Below are 15967 nucleotides of genomic sequence, written 5' to 3' on the forward strand. Positions count from 1 at the left end.
CGGTGCCATCACGTCGCAACACGAACGACGCGAGAAACGGAATCTCGACCTTCAACGCAGCCCACCCTGAACTGTGGTTCCTGCGTCTTGATGTATTTTTTCCACTTCGATGAAGCCAGCAAGCTCCACATGGCTCTCAACGCGATGCCCGATGAAAGGGTCAGCTAATTTTGAGACTTTCTGTCGAGCGTCTGAAACCTGCCGAACCCGTTCACAACTTTCAGACAGCTATGCTTGGAGTGCATCACGCAGACAAAAGCCCAGCGCATTCTACAAGCGATGACGAATGAGAAGCTCAACGACGACAAACCGTCGCAGTTCCTACGCCGGATAGAACGACTCCTCGGCTGCGCTTCACAGGACGTTGCCGGGCAGTTGTTCCTCAGCAAAGTGCCGCAGTCCATCCGCACTGCCCACGCTCCTTTTCAAGACCGGATCGCAGCACTCCAATCCACCACAGCCGTCAGAAAAAGCTTGCAGCTAGGACATCAGCAGCTTCACAAGCCGCCTGGAACGTTTTGAATCACTATTCCAGAAATTCTTCCAATGCCAAGACCAACGTGTTTTTATCACCGTCGTTTCGGCGACGAAGCCCGAAAGTGCGTCCCACCCTGTTCGTGGGGGTAACAACACCGGCGCTCGACGCTAATGGCCGTCGTGTCGTTAGAAATTCACAGCCGTTGTCTGTACACAACCGGCGTTTATTAATTGACAATTGGGCTGCGGTAAGCTTGCTATCTGCCACGGCGTCACAGAAACAACAAGTGCGTCCAGCGTCCAATGAACCAATATTGCAAGCAATTAAAGGAGAAATAATCTCGGCAAGGAAATAATCACTGTCCAATTATCTGACCTCTCAGCTTTGATCTGGACGTTTATCGTCTCCAACGTGCAAGCCGCCATCGTGGGCGCCGACTTTCTCTACCACCACCATGCAATAGCGGTCGGCATCAAACGCTCAAGACTTATAATGGCACCCAATAACGCCCCTGCGTCATCAATCAACGGCGCACTCGCCATTCAGTCTACTGACAAATATCAGTCCTTGCTTGCATGTTTTTACCCATATCAAAAGGATATCACTCAAGCCGCAGTAAAGCAGCTTGAACCTAACATCATCTCGCATGCAATAGAAGCAGCCGATTCATTGCAAGCCCCGACGATTAATGCCACAGAAGCTACAGGTAGCCAACGGCCTATTTGGGCGAGGCATAATACGGCCGTCCAACAGCTGCTGGGCGTCGCCACTGCACATGGTACTTGTAATGTATCAGATAATCTTGTTCGAAGATACTGGGAATACGTTAGAAACGGGAGTGAGTTAATGTGTGTGTGCGTGCCTTAGTTCCTAGCGTGTGTTGTTTTTGTCCAAACAAAAGTATACTTAACCTTCATCATGATAAGACATTACAGCACCCAAGTGGCAAGCCGCTCAGTGGGGACTGCTGTAGCTTGAACTGTTGCACCACGCCGGACCGGTACTCGCTGCCACATTTAGCCGATTTAGCACACTCCTACCATATCCCAGTGCAACTTCAACGTCTTTCTGATGATTTTAATTCACGGTGGTGCACCACCTCCACCCGACAACCGAGTATGCCCTATGGTAGACGCGTCTGACCACACAATCGGAGCAGTCTTCCAGCAGCAGGTGAAAAACTCATGGCAGCCGCTGGCATTATTCTCCAGGCGCCTTTCTTTGACACAGAAAGTACTACCACATCTTCAAATGGTGATTTATTGGCAGCATATCATGCGGTCAGACACTTTCGTCACGCGTGGAATTTTTTGGTCTGCACCGACTATGCACAGCGTTAAAGAAGACCTCAACTGCTCGGCAGCGGAAATGTTGGATGGCTCGGTTTTGCGTTTACCAGTCGATTTCTTCATGGGCGACGCCAGCACCGGCGCAGCGACCTGACGGCGTTTGCGGAGGCACTCAGAAGGCCTGCGGCCAACGACGTCCTGATATTGTGCAGCCATGCATCATGCAAGGGGCCAACAGGATGAACAGCTTCTATATCGCTATATATATATACATGCATATATATAGCTGCATATCTGTTTATTGGCTATTTCAGTGACAACAAATCTCTGATGATTGTCATAAAAATCAATAATCTTTTTTCATTTTTGCAAAATTTGCTGTACAGGTTTCAAAAGTGCAATCGGTTTATTGCTTTGCATTGTTTCTTCTTTAACTCATACAATACAGACTGATAAATAATGTGATTTTTTTTTCAATAAACAGTAGCAACATGCATATGATTGCTGTTCATTGTAACTAACAGTGTCGTCGAATATCGATAAAAGTGAAAAAAAAAACGTAAATGCTGATTGATTCATTTCTCACTGAATTAAAAACAATTATTTTTCCCGTAATGAATATTTTTTTCACACGAATTATTATTTTGGTTAATAATTTGAGAAATGATGACAAAAAGGAAAATAAATATATTTTATAATAATACCATATCGAAATACTATTATTGTTCGGCATGTTTTTTTCAAAAATTACTTTTCGCGACTAGGAGAGAGAAAGGATATTATTATAGGAGAAGAAGAAGAAGAAAGTGAGACGAAAAATACCGAACAAACACAATTAAGCAGAAAAAAGAAAGACAGATAGAAAGAAAGCAATAAATTAATTTTCCAATCAAATACTCCTGAGCATTGCTTCGATTGTTCTAGCGTTGTGTTTGTCGTTTTCGTTGCAAACGCAGTCCTTCACTTTGGATATCAGCTGTTCCAGCTGGCTGGTTTTGGCCAAAATGACCAATGGTCTGTCACCCCAGAGCAGTGTCAGCATGAGTTGCAAAATGCCGGCCAACTCCGCCTCTTCAATAAGCCTCGACGTGGTTCCAAGTTGCTGCTGCAGCCGTTCCGTGATCATGTTCAGCATGTTGCTCTTCCGTTCATACCGTACGTCGTCGTCCATCTCGTGCTGGTGGTAGACGTAGGCGTAGTTGGCCAAAGCGGCAACGGCGGCCATCCTGGCCGATTTCTTCTCACCTTGCAGAGCATCCACCAATACCGGCATGCAGATGTGCTCGCAGTCGAGCATCGACTGCCGGGATGCTTTGTAGAGGAACGAGTTGGCAAAGAGACGGCAGACGACCGTCTGAAATTGGCTGTAATTGGGGGAATGTTTGTCGGACACCAGCGAGCAGAGGAAGCTCAACAAGTGCCGGTCGGCGTCGACGAAAAACTGCTCACATCCGGTGCCGTCCAAAATGACAAGCCTCAATAAGTCGATCACCGGAACCAGATGTTCAGTCGGCCAGCGAAGCATCTTGTCCACCAATGGGAAATGGTTCCTGTTCGGTTTGCACGGTTTGGTGCTGAGCAATTTTTCCAACGAGTCCATCTCTGACGAACTGATTCGAGCATCCTCTTCTAGCAGCGCTTCGTTGAACTCTTTCAGCTTGCTAATTAGCTGCTTGGCGCTGAAGCTGTCCACCACTTGGTAACGTCGAAGCGGTATGTCGTCACTGACCGGCTTCAACGGGTCCAAATTTTCGACCACATTCTGCGTGGGCACGTAACGACCGGCACCGGTCAGCGGATCCGAACCGTCCTGGTCAGAATTGCCAGTCCAGGCGACTGAAGCTGGGCGTGGCTGCTCTTGGCCTACAGTGTTCTTTTCGATAAAACTGACCACTTGGTTGAAATAAGCTTGCGGCAAATTGTGCTTGCGAATGAACGTCTGGGCTACGTGATGCACATCGTCGCCGATGTTGTACGGTAATTTGATCGGCGGATGACCGTCTGCAATGTCCACGTCAAACACATAGTCGTACTCTTTGCCGAGATAGGTCGGCTTGGCTTTCGGCTGATCGGGAGTGCCGACAATATCGCCCAATTTCAGCCAACGCTGTTCCACACTGGACCACTGGTACAATTCTGCTTGGTTGTTGTTGTTGCGATTCAGTATCATTTTCGTGGCGCCGTCCCTATTGCCCGGTTCGTTCAAAGCTTCCAAGCCGGGCAGGTCGGTCTTTTTCAAATTGCCGATCATCTCTTCGGCTTTGGTGGCGATTTGGAAACGTGCCAGCTCAAGCTCGTATTCTATAACTCTTGCCTCGTCGACCGTCGAATCGGCTTTGTTGGGTGTAAAAATGCGGACAACGGCGTCGTTGCACGCGCAAGCAATATCCCCGTTCGACAACGCGCACACTGCCCAGACAGTTTGACAGGGCAATTGGATAGTCTGCAGGCAGGCGCCGGTGTTGGGATCCCATATACGAACGGTGTGATCCTCACTAGCGGAGGCGAACCAGCAGGACGAACCGAAACTGCTCGTCAGCGAATAGACGTAGTGCTCGTGAGCGTAGTAGACGCGCGTGCACTGACCACTGTCCAAGTTCCACATGCGGCAGGTGTGGTCGTTGGAACAGGATAAAAACGATCGGCCGTCGGCCAGGACCGCCAAATCTCGAACACAGTCCTCGTGTCCTTGGAACGTAGTCGTGATGACGCCATCTTGCCAAAGCTTGATCGTCTTGTCCGCCGAACCGGACAGTAAGTCGCCGGAATCGGAATTCAGAAAAATGACCGCCCAAACTGGCAGCGTGTGGCCGAACAGTGCAGTCGACTGACCGTCCTGTTTCCACAGTCGAATCGTACAGTCCCAAGAAGCGCTGGCGAACCAACCTCGTGTCGGATGACAAGCCAACGAGCAGACCGTATTCGTGTGACCAAGGAACACTCGGATCAACTCCAGACTTTCCGGATCGTAAGCTCGAATGATCGCGTCTTTTCCTGACGCCAACAAAGCCCCGGCGGCTGACCAATCGTCGCCAACGGCCGGCATCATCGCTATTGACGAAATGAAACCGTCCGATTCGTCGATTGTAGTTTGAAGCTCAAAATCTGAGGACTTTTCAACCCAACGACGCCAAATTTTCAGCTTGCAATCACGAGAGCCAGTCGCCAGTATCTGACGACCGTCATCGCCGCTGGTCAACTCGCACAAGCAGCGCACATCTTTCGAATGGCCATGCAACGCACCGCGATATACAAACATCTCACTTTCGTCAGGCATAATTTATTTTTTGTCTAAATATTTGATCCAAATCAGCAATCAACTCGAAATGGAACTTTTTCATCAAAAAAATTATCCAATAAATGCAACATAAAAAGAACAACTGTCTAATACTGAAACATTCCTTAAAATCTTGTTGGTCACCTTCAATCATACTTCCAATGCATATTCAACTGAATTGTATCTGTTGAATGAATGAGAAGATTTTGCTGAATGAATTGAAAAAGAAGCACTTCATCAAAATTATTCTGGATGAAAAAAGTTAAAATTAATAATTGAATGCATCAAGCAAGCTAAAATGACAATTCTTCGTATCAATTTTTCCAAATCGGAATAATAAATCCAATTTGAAATTACAACTGACTTTTATAAACTGAATTAAAAAATAACAACTTTTACATGCTAATACATTTTTAAAATCACACGTGAACAACTGGAATTTAGAAAATTACCTCCTTTCATATTGCTAATTTTGAAAAAATCTTTAAAAATAAGACAAACTAGGACATTTGAGCCGATTTCGAAACACCAATTTCAACAAATAAAAACACAGAAGCGCAAATAGATTTAAATAAAATTTTCATCTCACTTGACAAATTTCCTTTTCGATCCCCTGAAATGTGTAAGACAGTTGTCAAAATTTTCCAAAATAACAAAACTACAGTATTGTGCAGTTTTCTGTAAAAGAAAAACTAGGTAATAATGTTCTAAATTTTTCTCATTTCGTTTTTGTGAATGAAATCTGAAAATGATCCATTTCACATTTTACCTCTTCAGATGCAATTTTAGAATTCGTTCATTTTTACGGGTCTTCATTTCGTGAAGTCTATTTTAGTATTTGTGCTACAATTTGGTTCTCGTAAGGTTGTTAATTGAAAACGAGTTTTTCAACTTGTGAAGATTGCGAAAAAAATTCTATATTTAGCAAGAAAATTATCATTAATTTTACACTTTTTTAAAATTTATTTCACCATCTGTTTCAATGTTGAATTATATTTTTGAAATTGCAATTCATTGAAATAGTTATGAAAAAAGAAATTTTAAATTTTAGCAGTTTCTCAAAGTTAATTTTTTGTTGAAAGTTATGTTACAGTAATTTTTGTAAATAAAATTACATTTCAAGAAATAAATATCAAAGTAAATTTTTTCGGTAAATTTATTTCAAATAGTATTTTACAAAAGAGGAGCCTGCTTTCATTTAAAATTAAGATATTCTACCTTATTTTAATTTTACTGTATTAAGATTATGAGCTTCATTAAGTTGCTTTGAATGTAGAAATAATTGCTTTAAAACAAACAATTAATTTCATTTATGACATAAAAAAGCAAACGCGAATCAGTTATTTTCAAATTAATGTTGTTTTCACACTGACAAGAAGAAAGTTAAAATCATGCTGGTCTATCTTTTATAATTGATGATTTTATGGTTGATAATTTGGAGATTAGTTTTCTTTTTTTCTTTACATTTTTAAAAGTTGAATTTTCTTCTTTGAATTGATTGTAAAAGTGTTTTGTGCGAATTTAATAATGCATTTTAATGAAATGTTATGAATTTTTTCGGTGTTGCATGAAGTTTCATCTTTTTAAGGGCAATTTCCATCCTTTTGCCACCAGAAGTGCCATGTTTAAGCTGTCTAGCTTGTTACCGAAATGTAAGTTGTTTCTTAATTTTTCCGTATTAAACCCCCAAAAAAGCAGATTTAATGTTTTTATCTCTTGAAATGCTGTTCAAGGTGTTTAATTGTATGTGAAGATGATGCAAATTATTATTAAAGTTTGTTGTTTTAAATTTAATTTGTTGCATTTTTAAATTTGTTAATTCGTTCGTGGTAATTTTAATTGAATTTTCAACCGTCAGGTCAACGTTTTCCATCTGTTCGTTCGTCAGCGCTGTTTTGCAGAGAGAACGACGAGAACGCAATCTGCTTAAGAAAGTAAGCACCTTGTGAAAACGGTTTATTGTAATAAAAATCTCTTCTTCTCTCTTTCTTTGTTCTCCAGTGAACATTGCAGCATTGTCACGGCAAATCATTTTTATTCCAATTATTGTTTTCGTTTTTTCAATGAAAAAGTCAACTCTGGCAATGGATCTTCTGCAAAAGAAAAGCACTGCGACGGTGCCAGTAGCAATTGTTTTCCCAGAACTCTTTCTAAAGTAATAAAATTTATCTATTCTTTTTTTTTCATTTTTTTACTGCTTCAAAACTTCTTCTTGTATATAGTATGCGGTTCTGTTGCTTGGCTATCAGCTCAGCCAATACATCGAGGTGTATCGGTCACGTCGGAATCAGCATTTCGTTTGCTTTTGTTTTGTCAAAGAAAATTTGTACAATTTGTTGAACACCATTTTGTGTTCAAGTCGTACAATTGCTCATCGTGTTTTACCTCTGTCTTTGGCAAACAATGTTGAATTGAAGCATCCCAACAACAATGCATCATCTTCATCCGACAACTTTCCACAGTTACGTTGCATTGTTCACGACGCAGCTGTACAAACCGATACGAATTTCCTCGTAATCGAAAAGCATTGTTTCTGTATGCATTTGGATTTGAAGCATTTTTTTTGGAATTTAGAACATCGATCGTTTGATCAGTGAATGCAGTGATTGCTTGAACAAAGAACTCGAAGCCAGACTTTATTATTTGATCGGTCTCGACTTGTTGCATGTGAATTTGTACGAAAAAGCGTTGGATTACTTGTTAAAGTCTTGCAAGTACAATTATTCCAAAGCGTTGTACAACGTCGGCTTGTGTTATTACAAAGGATACGGTTGTGTTCAGTCGGATGAAAAGGTTCATTTTTTTTGCTCCATTTCTGCATTTGTTTTTCCATTAAAAAATATCCACTTACTGTTAAGGCAGTGAAATTTTGGAATTCTGCCGCCGAAAGAGGCAACGGTTTGGCAATGTATCAACTCGGTGTAGTCTATTTGAAAGGTTTGGCTGGCTTGAAATGCAACGCTGAATTGGGATTAGCTTATATGAACAGAGCAGCCGAATCGGGGGTTGTTGAGGTGAATTTTATTTCATTTTATTCCATATTTATTGTTAACAATTAATTATTCGACTATTTATCAGGCCAAAACTTATTTGGGCGCATTGCTGTTCAAATCCGGTGATAATCAGGGTGCGTTGAATTTGTGGAAAGAAGCGGCTTCGTGTGGTCACGAAGAGGCAAAGCATTTTTTGGAATCGAATTTTTCTACACAGTGCTGAATTTAAAAGAAGAACTGTATTTTGTCTGCACAGTGTGTTAATTGCTTTTTCTTCTCAACTTGGTGCACCTTAGTTACGGTGAAAGATTGATTGCTATGTTCTTTTTACAGCTAGCTTTTAATAAATACGTATGTATGTATGTATATGTATCGAATTGTAGAAAATTGAAGAAAATATCTACCAATATTTTTTGTATTACTTTACATGAAAACAAAATTTATTATTTTATTAATATCGAAACAAATTCAACTTGGTGCACGTGGACAACACGAGCACGTTCAATATTCATTCATTCAACACTGCGTGGTTGTAAATTTATATTATTCCTATCAGCTGGCCTAAAATAGTAGTAATAGCAGCAGCTGTTGCTGTTCAGCATTCGAGCAGAAAAAAAAGACTAACCACTGTTGGAACATTTTTCTCCACGCCAAACAAAACTAATGTTCTTAAATGGCACATGTATGAAAAAAAAGAAAACAAAACATTCAACAAATAAACAAACAAACAAACAAAAATATATAATATACTAAAAAAAAACAAACAGGAAAAGATGATCGAACAAAATACACAGGCAAGTAGGTTTTTTTGATATAAATATGGGTATAAATAAATGGGCATTTTTACGAAACGAAATTTCATTCAGCCTTGTTGAAGAGATTTGCTAAATGCAGCTGCATTGAATGCTTTGTCGTATTGTTTTTTAGTCGATTCCAAATCATCCGTGGTACCACCTGTTGACGCGGTCAGGCGATCCTTTCCTGCCATGCTGCGTCGACCACGACCACCATTATCCGCAGGAATAGCTGCTGCTGCTGCTGCTGCTGCTGCTGGTTGTGGTTGTGGTGGTGGTATTTGTATTTGATTACCATTTGATGATATTCGACATGCCGTCGACTCTGCCCCTCTGTCCAGTGTTAACAGATCGATCAACTGATCCGGAGCCATGGATAGTAGGGATTTGTTCTCGTCGCCGATCACCGTGTCGGCCATGAAATTTTTGAACTTCTGAAATCGCATAATTTTCTCTTCCAAAGTCCCTTGGCTGATCAGCCGGTAAACGTTCACAGTTCTCGTTTGACCAATACGGTGGGCTCGGTCCATCGCCTGAATATCCCGACACGGATTCCAGTCGTGGTCGAAAAATATCACCACATCCGCCCCGGTCAAATTCAATCCCAAACCGCCAATTTGTGTGGTCAAAATTAACAAATCGATCGACGGATCTGAATTGAACTGCTGCGCCAGCTCTTGTCGACGTTCCGGTTCCACTGAACCGTCCATTTTCAAAAACGATATACCCTTGCCAAAGTATCCTCGGGTGAAGAAAGTGCACAACAAATTCAACGCACTTTTGTACTGACAAAATATCAACGCTCGGTGTGCACTTATTCCATTGGATTGCTGAAAAATATTTTTTAAAATGGATAAAAACATAAAAAAACAGTATACAGATAAACAAAAAATAAATCTACCACTGCATCACAGTCTGCCAAATTTGAACTGCCGATGCTACATTCGGACAAAAGTTGCTTCAGTGCTTGCATTTTGCCAGAATAGCTGATATCGTTCAATTGTTGAACATCGTTCAAATGGAGCTTGTCCAAAGTCGACTGCATGAGGTCAGGTTCGCTGTCGGTGACCAAAAGTGGATGACTGCACAATTTTCTCAAATAGGTGAGAATGGAAAATGTGATCCCTTTTCTCGATTCTCTTCCAACAGCAGCCGATGCAACTTTCTCTTGTACTTCATCCGAATACGCTTGGTACAATTCTTGTTGCACTGGTGACAGAGAACAGTAATAATCTTGTATAATTTTCGGCGGCAAATCACGACAAACATCCACCTTTTTTCTTCTCAAAATAAACGGCAGCACCTGTGAAAAGAGAAAAAAAAACAAATATATATATATATCTTTTTAAAAGTGAATCAATCGATTCATCAAATAATAATTCACCTGCTTGTGGAGATCTTCGAGCGCTTTTTTCCCAGCATGCGCTTCGGCTGACGTTGCTTTGGAATCTCGACTTTGGCATATTGGTTTCAAATAACGCTGTTGAAATTGTTGCAACGTGCCCAAATAGCCCGGCATTAGAAATTCGAACAGTGACCACAATTCGCCGACACTGTTCTGAACCGGCGTGCCGGTCAGTATCAATCGATGTTCTGCGTGGATTTGCAAAGCAGCTTTAAAAAGTTGCGTTTTGTGATTACGAATCACATGTCCTTCATCAAGAATACAATAGAACCAATGCTTGTCAAACAGTAGTTCATTTTCACGTCTCAAACTTTCGTACGAAGCAACAAGTACGTTGCATTTTTCCAATTCCTGCAGAAAATCTTTCCATATGATAATTAACAGTTTTAAATCAAGAGGTTATTATTTTAAAAAAATATTAATTTTCAAAACTCACCTCCACATTGTCAAAGTCCAACGTAGTGACGTAGAAATCGGCCGTGCAATGGCCGAAAAATTTGTTCGCTTCCGCTACCCAGTGCTTCACCAACGTTTTCGGACAAAGTATCAAAGACACGTTGTTTGTCGAATTCACCTTCTCCTCGTTGTTGTTGTTGTTGCTGCTCATCCGCTGAGCCATGTACAAAATGCACAACGTCTGCAATGTTTTGCCCAAACCCATCTCGTCCGACAAAATTCCGTGCAGGGAATAATTTTTCAAAAAAGTCAACCATGTCACACCTTCTTTTTGATACGGTCTCAGTTCGCCTTCGAGAATCGACGGCAATTTCACCAGTGGTAAAGCCGTTGGATTGCACAGAAGAGAAAAAAACTGACACCGCTCTTTTTGCAAGGCGATCAATTCTGGACAAAGACCCTGCAATGCCCCTTCACCGCCTTCCAACGGCATCAATTGCACCAATGAACCGAAACAATCGCACGCACATTCCCTGAAATGAATTTCAAAAATATTTTAATTCCAACAGAATAAAATAAAATTTATTTTTCCAAACCTGATCGTACGGTGTGAAACCATCATCTTCGGCAAAATTGCAGAAGCCAAAATGCGAATCACCCCGTTCAACTGGTGGCCCACACTTTGGACCAGGCAATAGATCACTTCGACCGGTCCAAGACAAGCTTCCAATAATCCTTCTCGAGCTTTTTCCAACTTGGGCAAGATGTTCGGCAACAGTAAATTCAACGTCAAAACTAAATCTGACTCTGCGAATACTGTCAAACAGTTGCAAACCGCCTGCCGGAGCACGCAACAATTCGACGCCAACAATTCACAGCACACTGGTACCGTTCTTTGGCACAAATCTCGACGAATATTCTGTTCCAAACATCCATAGACGGTTTTTATTGTCTGAAAAATGGAAAAAAATATAATATATAACAAATCATGAACAGATGAAAAATTACCAAAAGTGCAGTTAACAATTGAACCGAAGTGTCGGTTTGGTCCTGTTGTTGCTGCTGCTGCTGCATGGGATTGAATAGAATATCGTAAAGCGGTGTCGACATTTCGGCCAGTCGATGCTGGTGATCGTTGACAATACGAACGAGCACTTTCGACGCGTTGGCAGCGGCCTGCATATCCAGAGCCTGTTCCTCTTGCCATTGTTCCAACTGCTGTTGGCCAACATCCCGTCCAATAATTGTTCTACTCAAAATACAACAGCCTCGACAAGTACCGTCGGCGCGGTGGGCACGAAGCCGCTTGTCGGCACCGAGCAGTGTGGTCAAATTTTTGACAATTTTCCCATTCGGAGCCGGCAGTCGGTCTTTGCAAAGCGACAACAACAACGACAAACAACAAGCAACCTGGTCGACCAACAAACATCCGTCATCTGACTGGCGTACATATTCCATCAGCGGTTTGATCAACGGATTCAACCGCGGCGGCAGTTGGCCGAACAGCACTCCAGCGCAGCAAGTCAACACTTTCACTTCTTGCAACGTGCTCTGCAAGTCGGTGGCGATGGACAAGATCTGCTCTTGCAAACTTTCGCCTCGAATCCGCAGGTCCGAATCGACCGGAACCAACTGACCCAAAGTTGCCATCAGACTGAGACAACGTTGAACAGCTTCGGCCGGCGAAAAAGCAACCATGGTCGATTGGATCATTGGAGGAGAAGATTCTGGCCGTGATTCGCCTCCTTCTCCGACCAGACTTTCCAATTCTGAACACAATGAATTGAGCTGAGTCAATTTGCCAACAGTTTCGTCGTAGACGATCAGCTCGGTTTCAGCAAGCATATGCAACTTTTCCCTCAAACTGGCGTTGGAAAATTGTCCAAATTCTTCATCCACGGCTGCCCATTCGCACAGTGTCAAACAAGCTGCCGACTGTTGGTCAACGGAATTCGATTCCAAATAAAACTGGAACAACAATGGAACGCTTTGACAAAGCTCTTGCGACTGCTCGTCGCCTCGAACCCGTGAAATACACTTCAACAGTACAGCTAACAAGCCGGCAGCACGACGCTTAACCTAGAATCAAACGAACGAACGAACAAATTAGTGGATTTAACGTTGCCAGGAAATTTTATGTTTTTTTTTTTGATTTTTTTGTTTTCACCCACCGACGTCCATACCTGCAACACAACACGACGACGTTCTTTGAGCGGAAGAGCCAACACCCCGTCGCCGCCGAGAAACACGCACCGCTTGCTGCCGACATATTCTTTGGGCAGCATTGGATTCGTCCACGGAACCATCAGCATTGCCATCCAATAGCTGAGCATCGAAGAGACGATTTTCAGCAGCAGAATTGGGTCCATTTTTTCGACCAATGAACACCAAAATTGCCGAAGCACCGCGAACACTTGTTCGTCCGGTTCAACCAAAGCTTTCGTGAACAGCGACGGCAAAAAGGCGCCCAAAATTCGGACCGCATTGTCCGCCAACACCGTGGCCGGGGTCATTTCCACACTTTTCACCGCCAACGACAAGTACAAGCGACGAATATCAGCAATGCTGTGGTCGAGAAACGAGTTGTAAACGGCCAACGACAGCAAATCGACGCGAAAAGTTGGACAACAGTGCAAAATGTGCAACAAGCCTTTCAGAGATGCGTTGCTGTCGTCGTTGATGTAGTTGCCAAGTCGAGATTGGCACCTGCTGACCAAATCTGAGCTGAACACAGGAGCCGTCTCGAGCAGCTTTTCCACCACGCCGGATATCGCTTCCGCGGCCGCGATCACCACATCTTCGTTGTCGTCGTTCAGACAGTCCAACAGAGCCCGAATGAATTTCTCCGGAACCGACCGCCGCTCCTCTCCACCACCGTTGCCATAATAAGCGATCAGCATGTATTTGGCGGCCAGAAGACCGGCGTAACGACAACTCCACTCGTGACCAGTGTCCAGTTGCAAAAATTGCAAAACGACGTCGAAAAATTCGACTCGCATTTCGACCGGTGCCTGGCTGGTCACAACACCCACAGCTTGACAAATGGTCTCCCTGACCGGAGCGACAACCTGACTGCCGACAAAATCGCTGAACCGATCCAACGCCAGAACGACAAACATGTGCTTCAAGATGTTCCGGTGGAACGGAGAAAATGGAACCACGGTCAACAGTTGCCTCAAACCCAAAGCAGCCCCGTGACGAACGGTCCAATCCGGCTTGTACAAATCGGAGCACAGTGTTTCACAAAATCGACACACGATCGACAAAAACAACCGGCCCTCTTCATCGGCACAGCTGAACACTAGCCGTTCATCTACGGGATCCAAATCCAACTTTGGCTTCTTCACAATGGCAACAGCGTCGGCATTTTCCACGCTCGGAGAGGTGATTTCAAAATCAGAAGTCGACAAAAATTCCGACACGTTCAACTCGCCCACTGCGTCGCCAATCATCAACTGCTGCTTCACTATGCGCATCTGCTGGTCTTGGCTTTCCCTAATTTCGCAATTGTACTCGCTTTCGTCGCAAGAAAGAAGCGCACAACCCTGGGCCAGTGTATTCTTCAAATCGAACTTGAACTTATTGTTAATAAGCATACTGGCTGCAGCTGGTGAAGCTGAACCACTCCACTTGCCCAACGAAACTCTGGCCAACTGACGAATCGCCTGCGCGGCACTTTCACGCACATCCCACTGCTTGCCAACCAGCAACTCGTGAATACGTTTCAGAAGTGATTCGAAAACGGCTGCATCGTTCACACAAGCGTCTCCAAGATTCGCACACGCGAGTTCACGCACTACTTCATTTTTACACTTCAACAAAGCTAACAATTTTTCAACCCTACTCTGCGATTCTTCGTCTCCCATATTTTGTACTTTCTACTAGCACCTAAATGTAAAATTTACAGAAGAAAAATAAAAACAACATTTCAATTTAAACATGCGATGGAGGTAATATATTGAAAGTTGTCGCGATCATTAATTATTTATTATTCGGAATTTTTCGATTGAAAAAAAATATTTTTCATATTCTTTTCAAAAATCATAACAACGTCAAAAATTAAAATATCACAGGCGCCAATAAAATTGAAAATATAAACTTATCTGTCACTATGAAACTAACCTTACTTTTCATTAACAAATCAATACTACCATACTGTAGAATCGATGTGAAAATCAAATCGATCACTTTTACCGTGCATAATTTTATAACAATCGAAGCATTCTACAAGTGGGAAATTTGTACGACAATTATCATTAACAATAGTAATATTTGAACATACTTACTGATCATAAGATATTACAAGATTTGATTTAAATTTAAAATACATTACCTGAAACTTATATGGATAAAACAATATTTCAATAACAAACACGATAAGGTAATTCAAAAATCTTTATGAATTTTAATATACTTTTACTATTTACAATTCCCTTCATAAAGTGTAGAAATTCTATAAACCTTTACAACCTCACATGTATATTTGCCTTAGAAAATTAAAAAAAAAATCAGCTAGTGCGGCATTTTTGAAAACAATTTACAAAAATACATTGTAAAAGAATCAACGGCTCAAAAATATGAAACTGGATTTCTTTAATAAAATATGTAGAAGAGGTAGCATAAATAGAACAGGTTACACAAATAAACGTCACTGAAATTAAAATGCAAACACACAATTCACTAAGTAAATAAATTTTCATTGCCACATTTTATAAAGTGAAAAATAACTGGATTCAACATGTCATTTCACTGAATAGTAACTACGTCACCCAGCAAACATCACGACAACAAAATCGTTCGAATAACCTCGACATAATTAAGCATAACCATCATTTATAGCCATTCTTGAAAAAAAACAGAATAAAATGAAACAAAATAATGCTTACAGTAGCGCGGGTATTTTGCGTAAACGTAACGTCAGCTCGCACAAACCTACCACACATTATTAAGACAAAACAGTAATTTATATAAATTTTTTTCAGGCAGCATTTCAGTGACACAATTAAATTTTCACCATATACTAAACAGATCCTCTGGCTATTAAATCATGCGTCAGCAGTACCACAAAACAAATGACATGTAAGAACAATTTACAATAATTAACAAACAGATATAAAATATTCATAAAATGAATTTTATGAAAGTTTAGCATTAATAAATAAAAAACAAACATATATAAATGCAAAATTAACGGTAATCAGTGCCTAACATTATGATTATTATTATTCATATTATTAAAAGCATAACATTACCAAGTAAGTTTCAAAATAATTGTTTTTAAGATTATACCCAATTTTTTTAATATACAAAATTAATTTAGCAAAAATAGATAAAA

General features: G+C 41.6%; 5 protein-coding genes across 5 annotated transcripts; 3 read left to right on the forward strand and 2 right to left on the reverse strand.

Moving 5' to 3' along the window:
* Positions 1–109: 109 nt before the first annotated feature.
* Tsp_00626 (conserved hypothetical protein) lies at positions 110–833 on the forward strand. The gene is made up of 3 exons (XM_003376369.1): positions 110–159; positions 225–515; positions 536–833. The coding sequence occupies exons 1-3, from the start codon at positions 110–112 to the stop codon at positions 831–833; spliced, it is 639 nt and encodes a 212-aa protein (XP_003376417.1).
* Positions 834–970: 137 nt separating this feature from the next.
* Tsp_00625 (conserved hypothetical protein) lies at positions 971–1921 on the forward strand. The gene is made up of 2 exons (XM_003376370.1): positions 971–1303; positions 1529–1921. Exons 1-2 carry the CDS (start codon positions 971–973, stop codon positions 1919–1921), a joined length of 726 nt encoding a protein of 241 aa, XP_003376418.1.
* Positions 1922–2656: 735 nt separating this feature from the next.
* On the reverse strand, positions 2657–5044 carry Tsp_00624 (phospholipase A-2-activating protein). The gene has a single exon (XM_003376371.1). The coding sequence runs from the start codon at positions 5042–5044 to the stop codon at positions 2657–2659; it is 2388 nt and encodes a 795-aa protein (XP_003376419.1).
* A 2063-nt stretch (positions 5045–7107) lies between these two features.
* Positions 7108–8260, forward strand: Tsp_00623 (putative tetratricopeptide repeat-containing domain protein). The gene is made up of 5 exons (XM_003376372.1): positions 7108–7176; positions 7267–7557; positions 7619–7837; positions 7903–8058; positions 8123–8260. The coding sequence occupies exons 1-5, from the start codon at positions 7108–7110 to the stop codon at positions 8258–8260; spliced, it is 873 nt and encodes a 290-aa protein (XP_003376420.1).
* Positions 8261–8899: 639 nt separating this feature from the next.
* Positions 8900–15475, reverse strand: Tsp_00622 (domain protein, SNF2 family). The gene is made up of 9 exons (XM_003376373.1): positions 15460–15475; positions 12816–14455; positions 11641–12711; positions 11229–11584; positions 10673–11165; positions 10216–10587; positions 9733–10134; positions 9127–9661; positions 8900–9018 (listed from the first exon to the last, which is right to left on the reverse strand). Exons 1-9 carry the CDS (start codon positions 15473–15475, stop codon positions 8900–8902), a joined length of 5004 nt encoding a protein of 1667 aa, XP_003376421.1.
* Positions 15476–15967: the final 492 nt, after the last annotated feature.

Source organism: Trichinella spiralis, assembly GCF_000181795.1.
Source record: "Trichinella spiralis strain ISS 195 chromosome Unknown Scfld4, whole genome shotgun sequence".
In the NCBI taxonomy this organism is placed as follows: Eukaryota; Metazoa; Nematoda; class Enoplea; order Trichinellida; family Trichinellidae; genus Trichinella; species Trichinella spiralis.

Coding starts and splice junctions, on each gene's coding strand:
- Tsp_00623 (XM_003376372.1), top strand. CDS start 7,108: ATGAAAAAGTCAACTCTGGCAATGGATCTTCTGCAAAAGAAAAGCACT. Junction 7,838..7,902: donor GTGTTCAGTCGGATGAAAAG/GTTCATTTTTTT, acceptor CTTACTGTTAAG/GCAGTGAAATTTTGGAATTC. Junction 8,059..8,122: donor CCGAATCGGGGGTTGTTGAG/GTGAATTTTATT, acceptor ACTATTTATCAG/GCCAAAACTTATTTGGGCGC.
- Tsp_00626 (XM_003376369.1), top strand. CDS start 110: ATGAAGCCAGCAAGCTCCACATGGCTCTCAACGCGATGCCCGATGAAA. Junction 160..224: donor ACGCGATGCCCGATGAAAGG/GTCAGCTAATTT, acceptor CACAACTTTCAG/ACAGCTATGCTTGGAGTGCA.
- Tsp_00624 (XM_003376371.1), bottom strand. CDS start 5,044: ATGCCTGACGAAAGTGAGATGTTTGTATATCGCGGTGCGTTGCATGGC.
- Tsp_00625 (XM_003376370.1), top strand. CDS start 971: ATGGCACCCAATAACGCCCCTGCGTCATCAATCAACGGCGCACTCGCC. Junction 1,304..1,528: donor TTCGAAGATACTGGGAATAC/GTTAGAAACGGG, acceptor ACCATATCCCAG/TGCAACTTCAACGTCTTTCT.
- Tsp_00622 (XM_003376373.1), bottom strand. Junction 10,588..10,672: donor TGGACTTTGACAATGTGGAG/GTGAGTTTTGAA, acceptor GATTTTCTGCAG/GAATTGGAAAAATGCAACGT. Junction 10,135..10,215: donor TCGAAGATCTCCACAAGCAG/GTGAATTATTAT, acceptor CTCTTTTCACAG/GTGCTGCCGTTTATTTTGAG.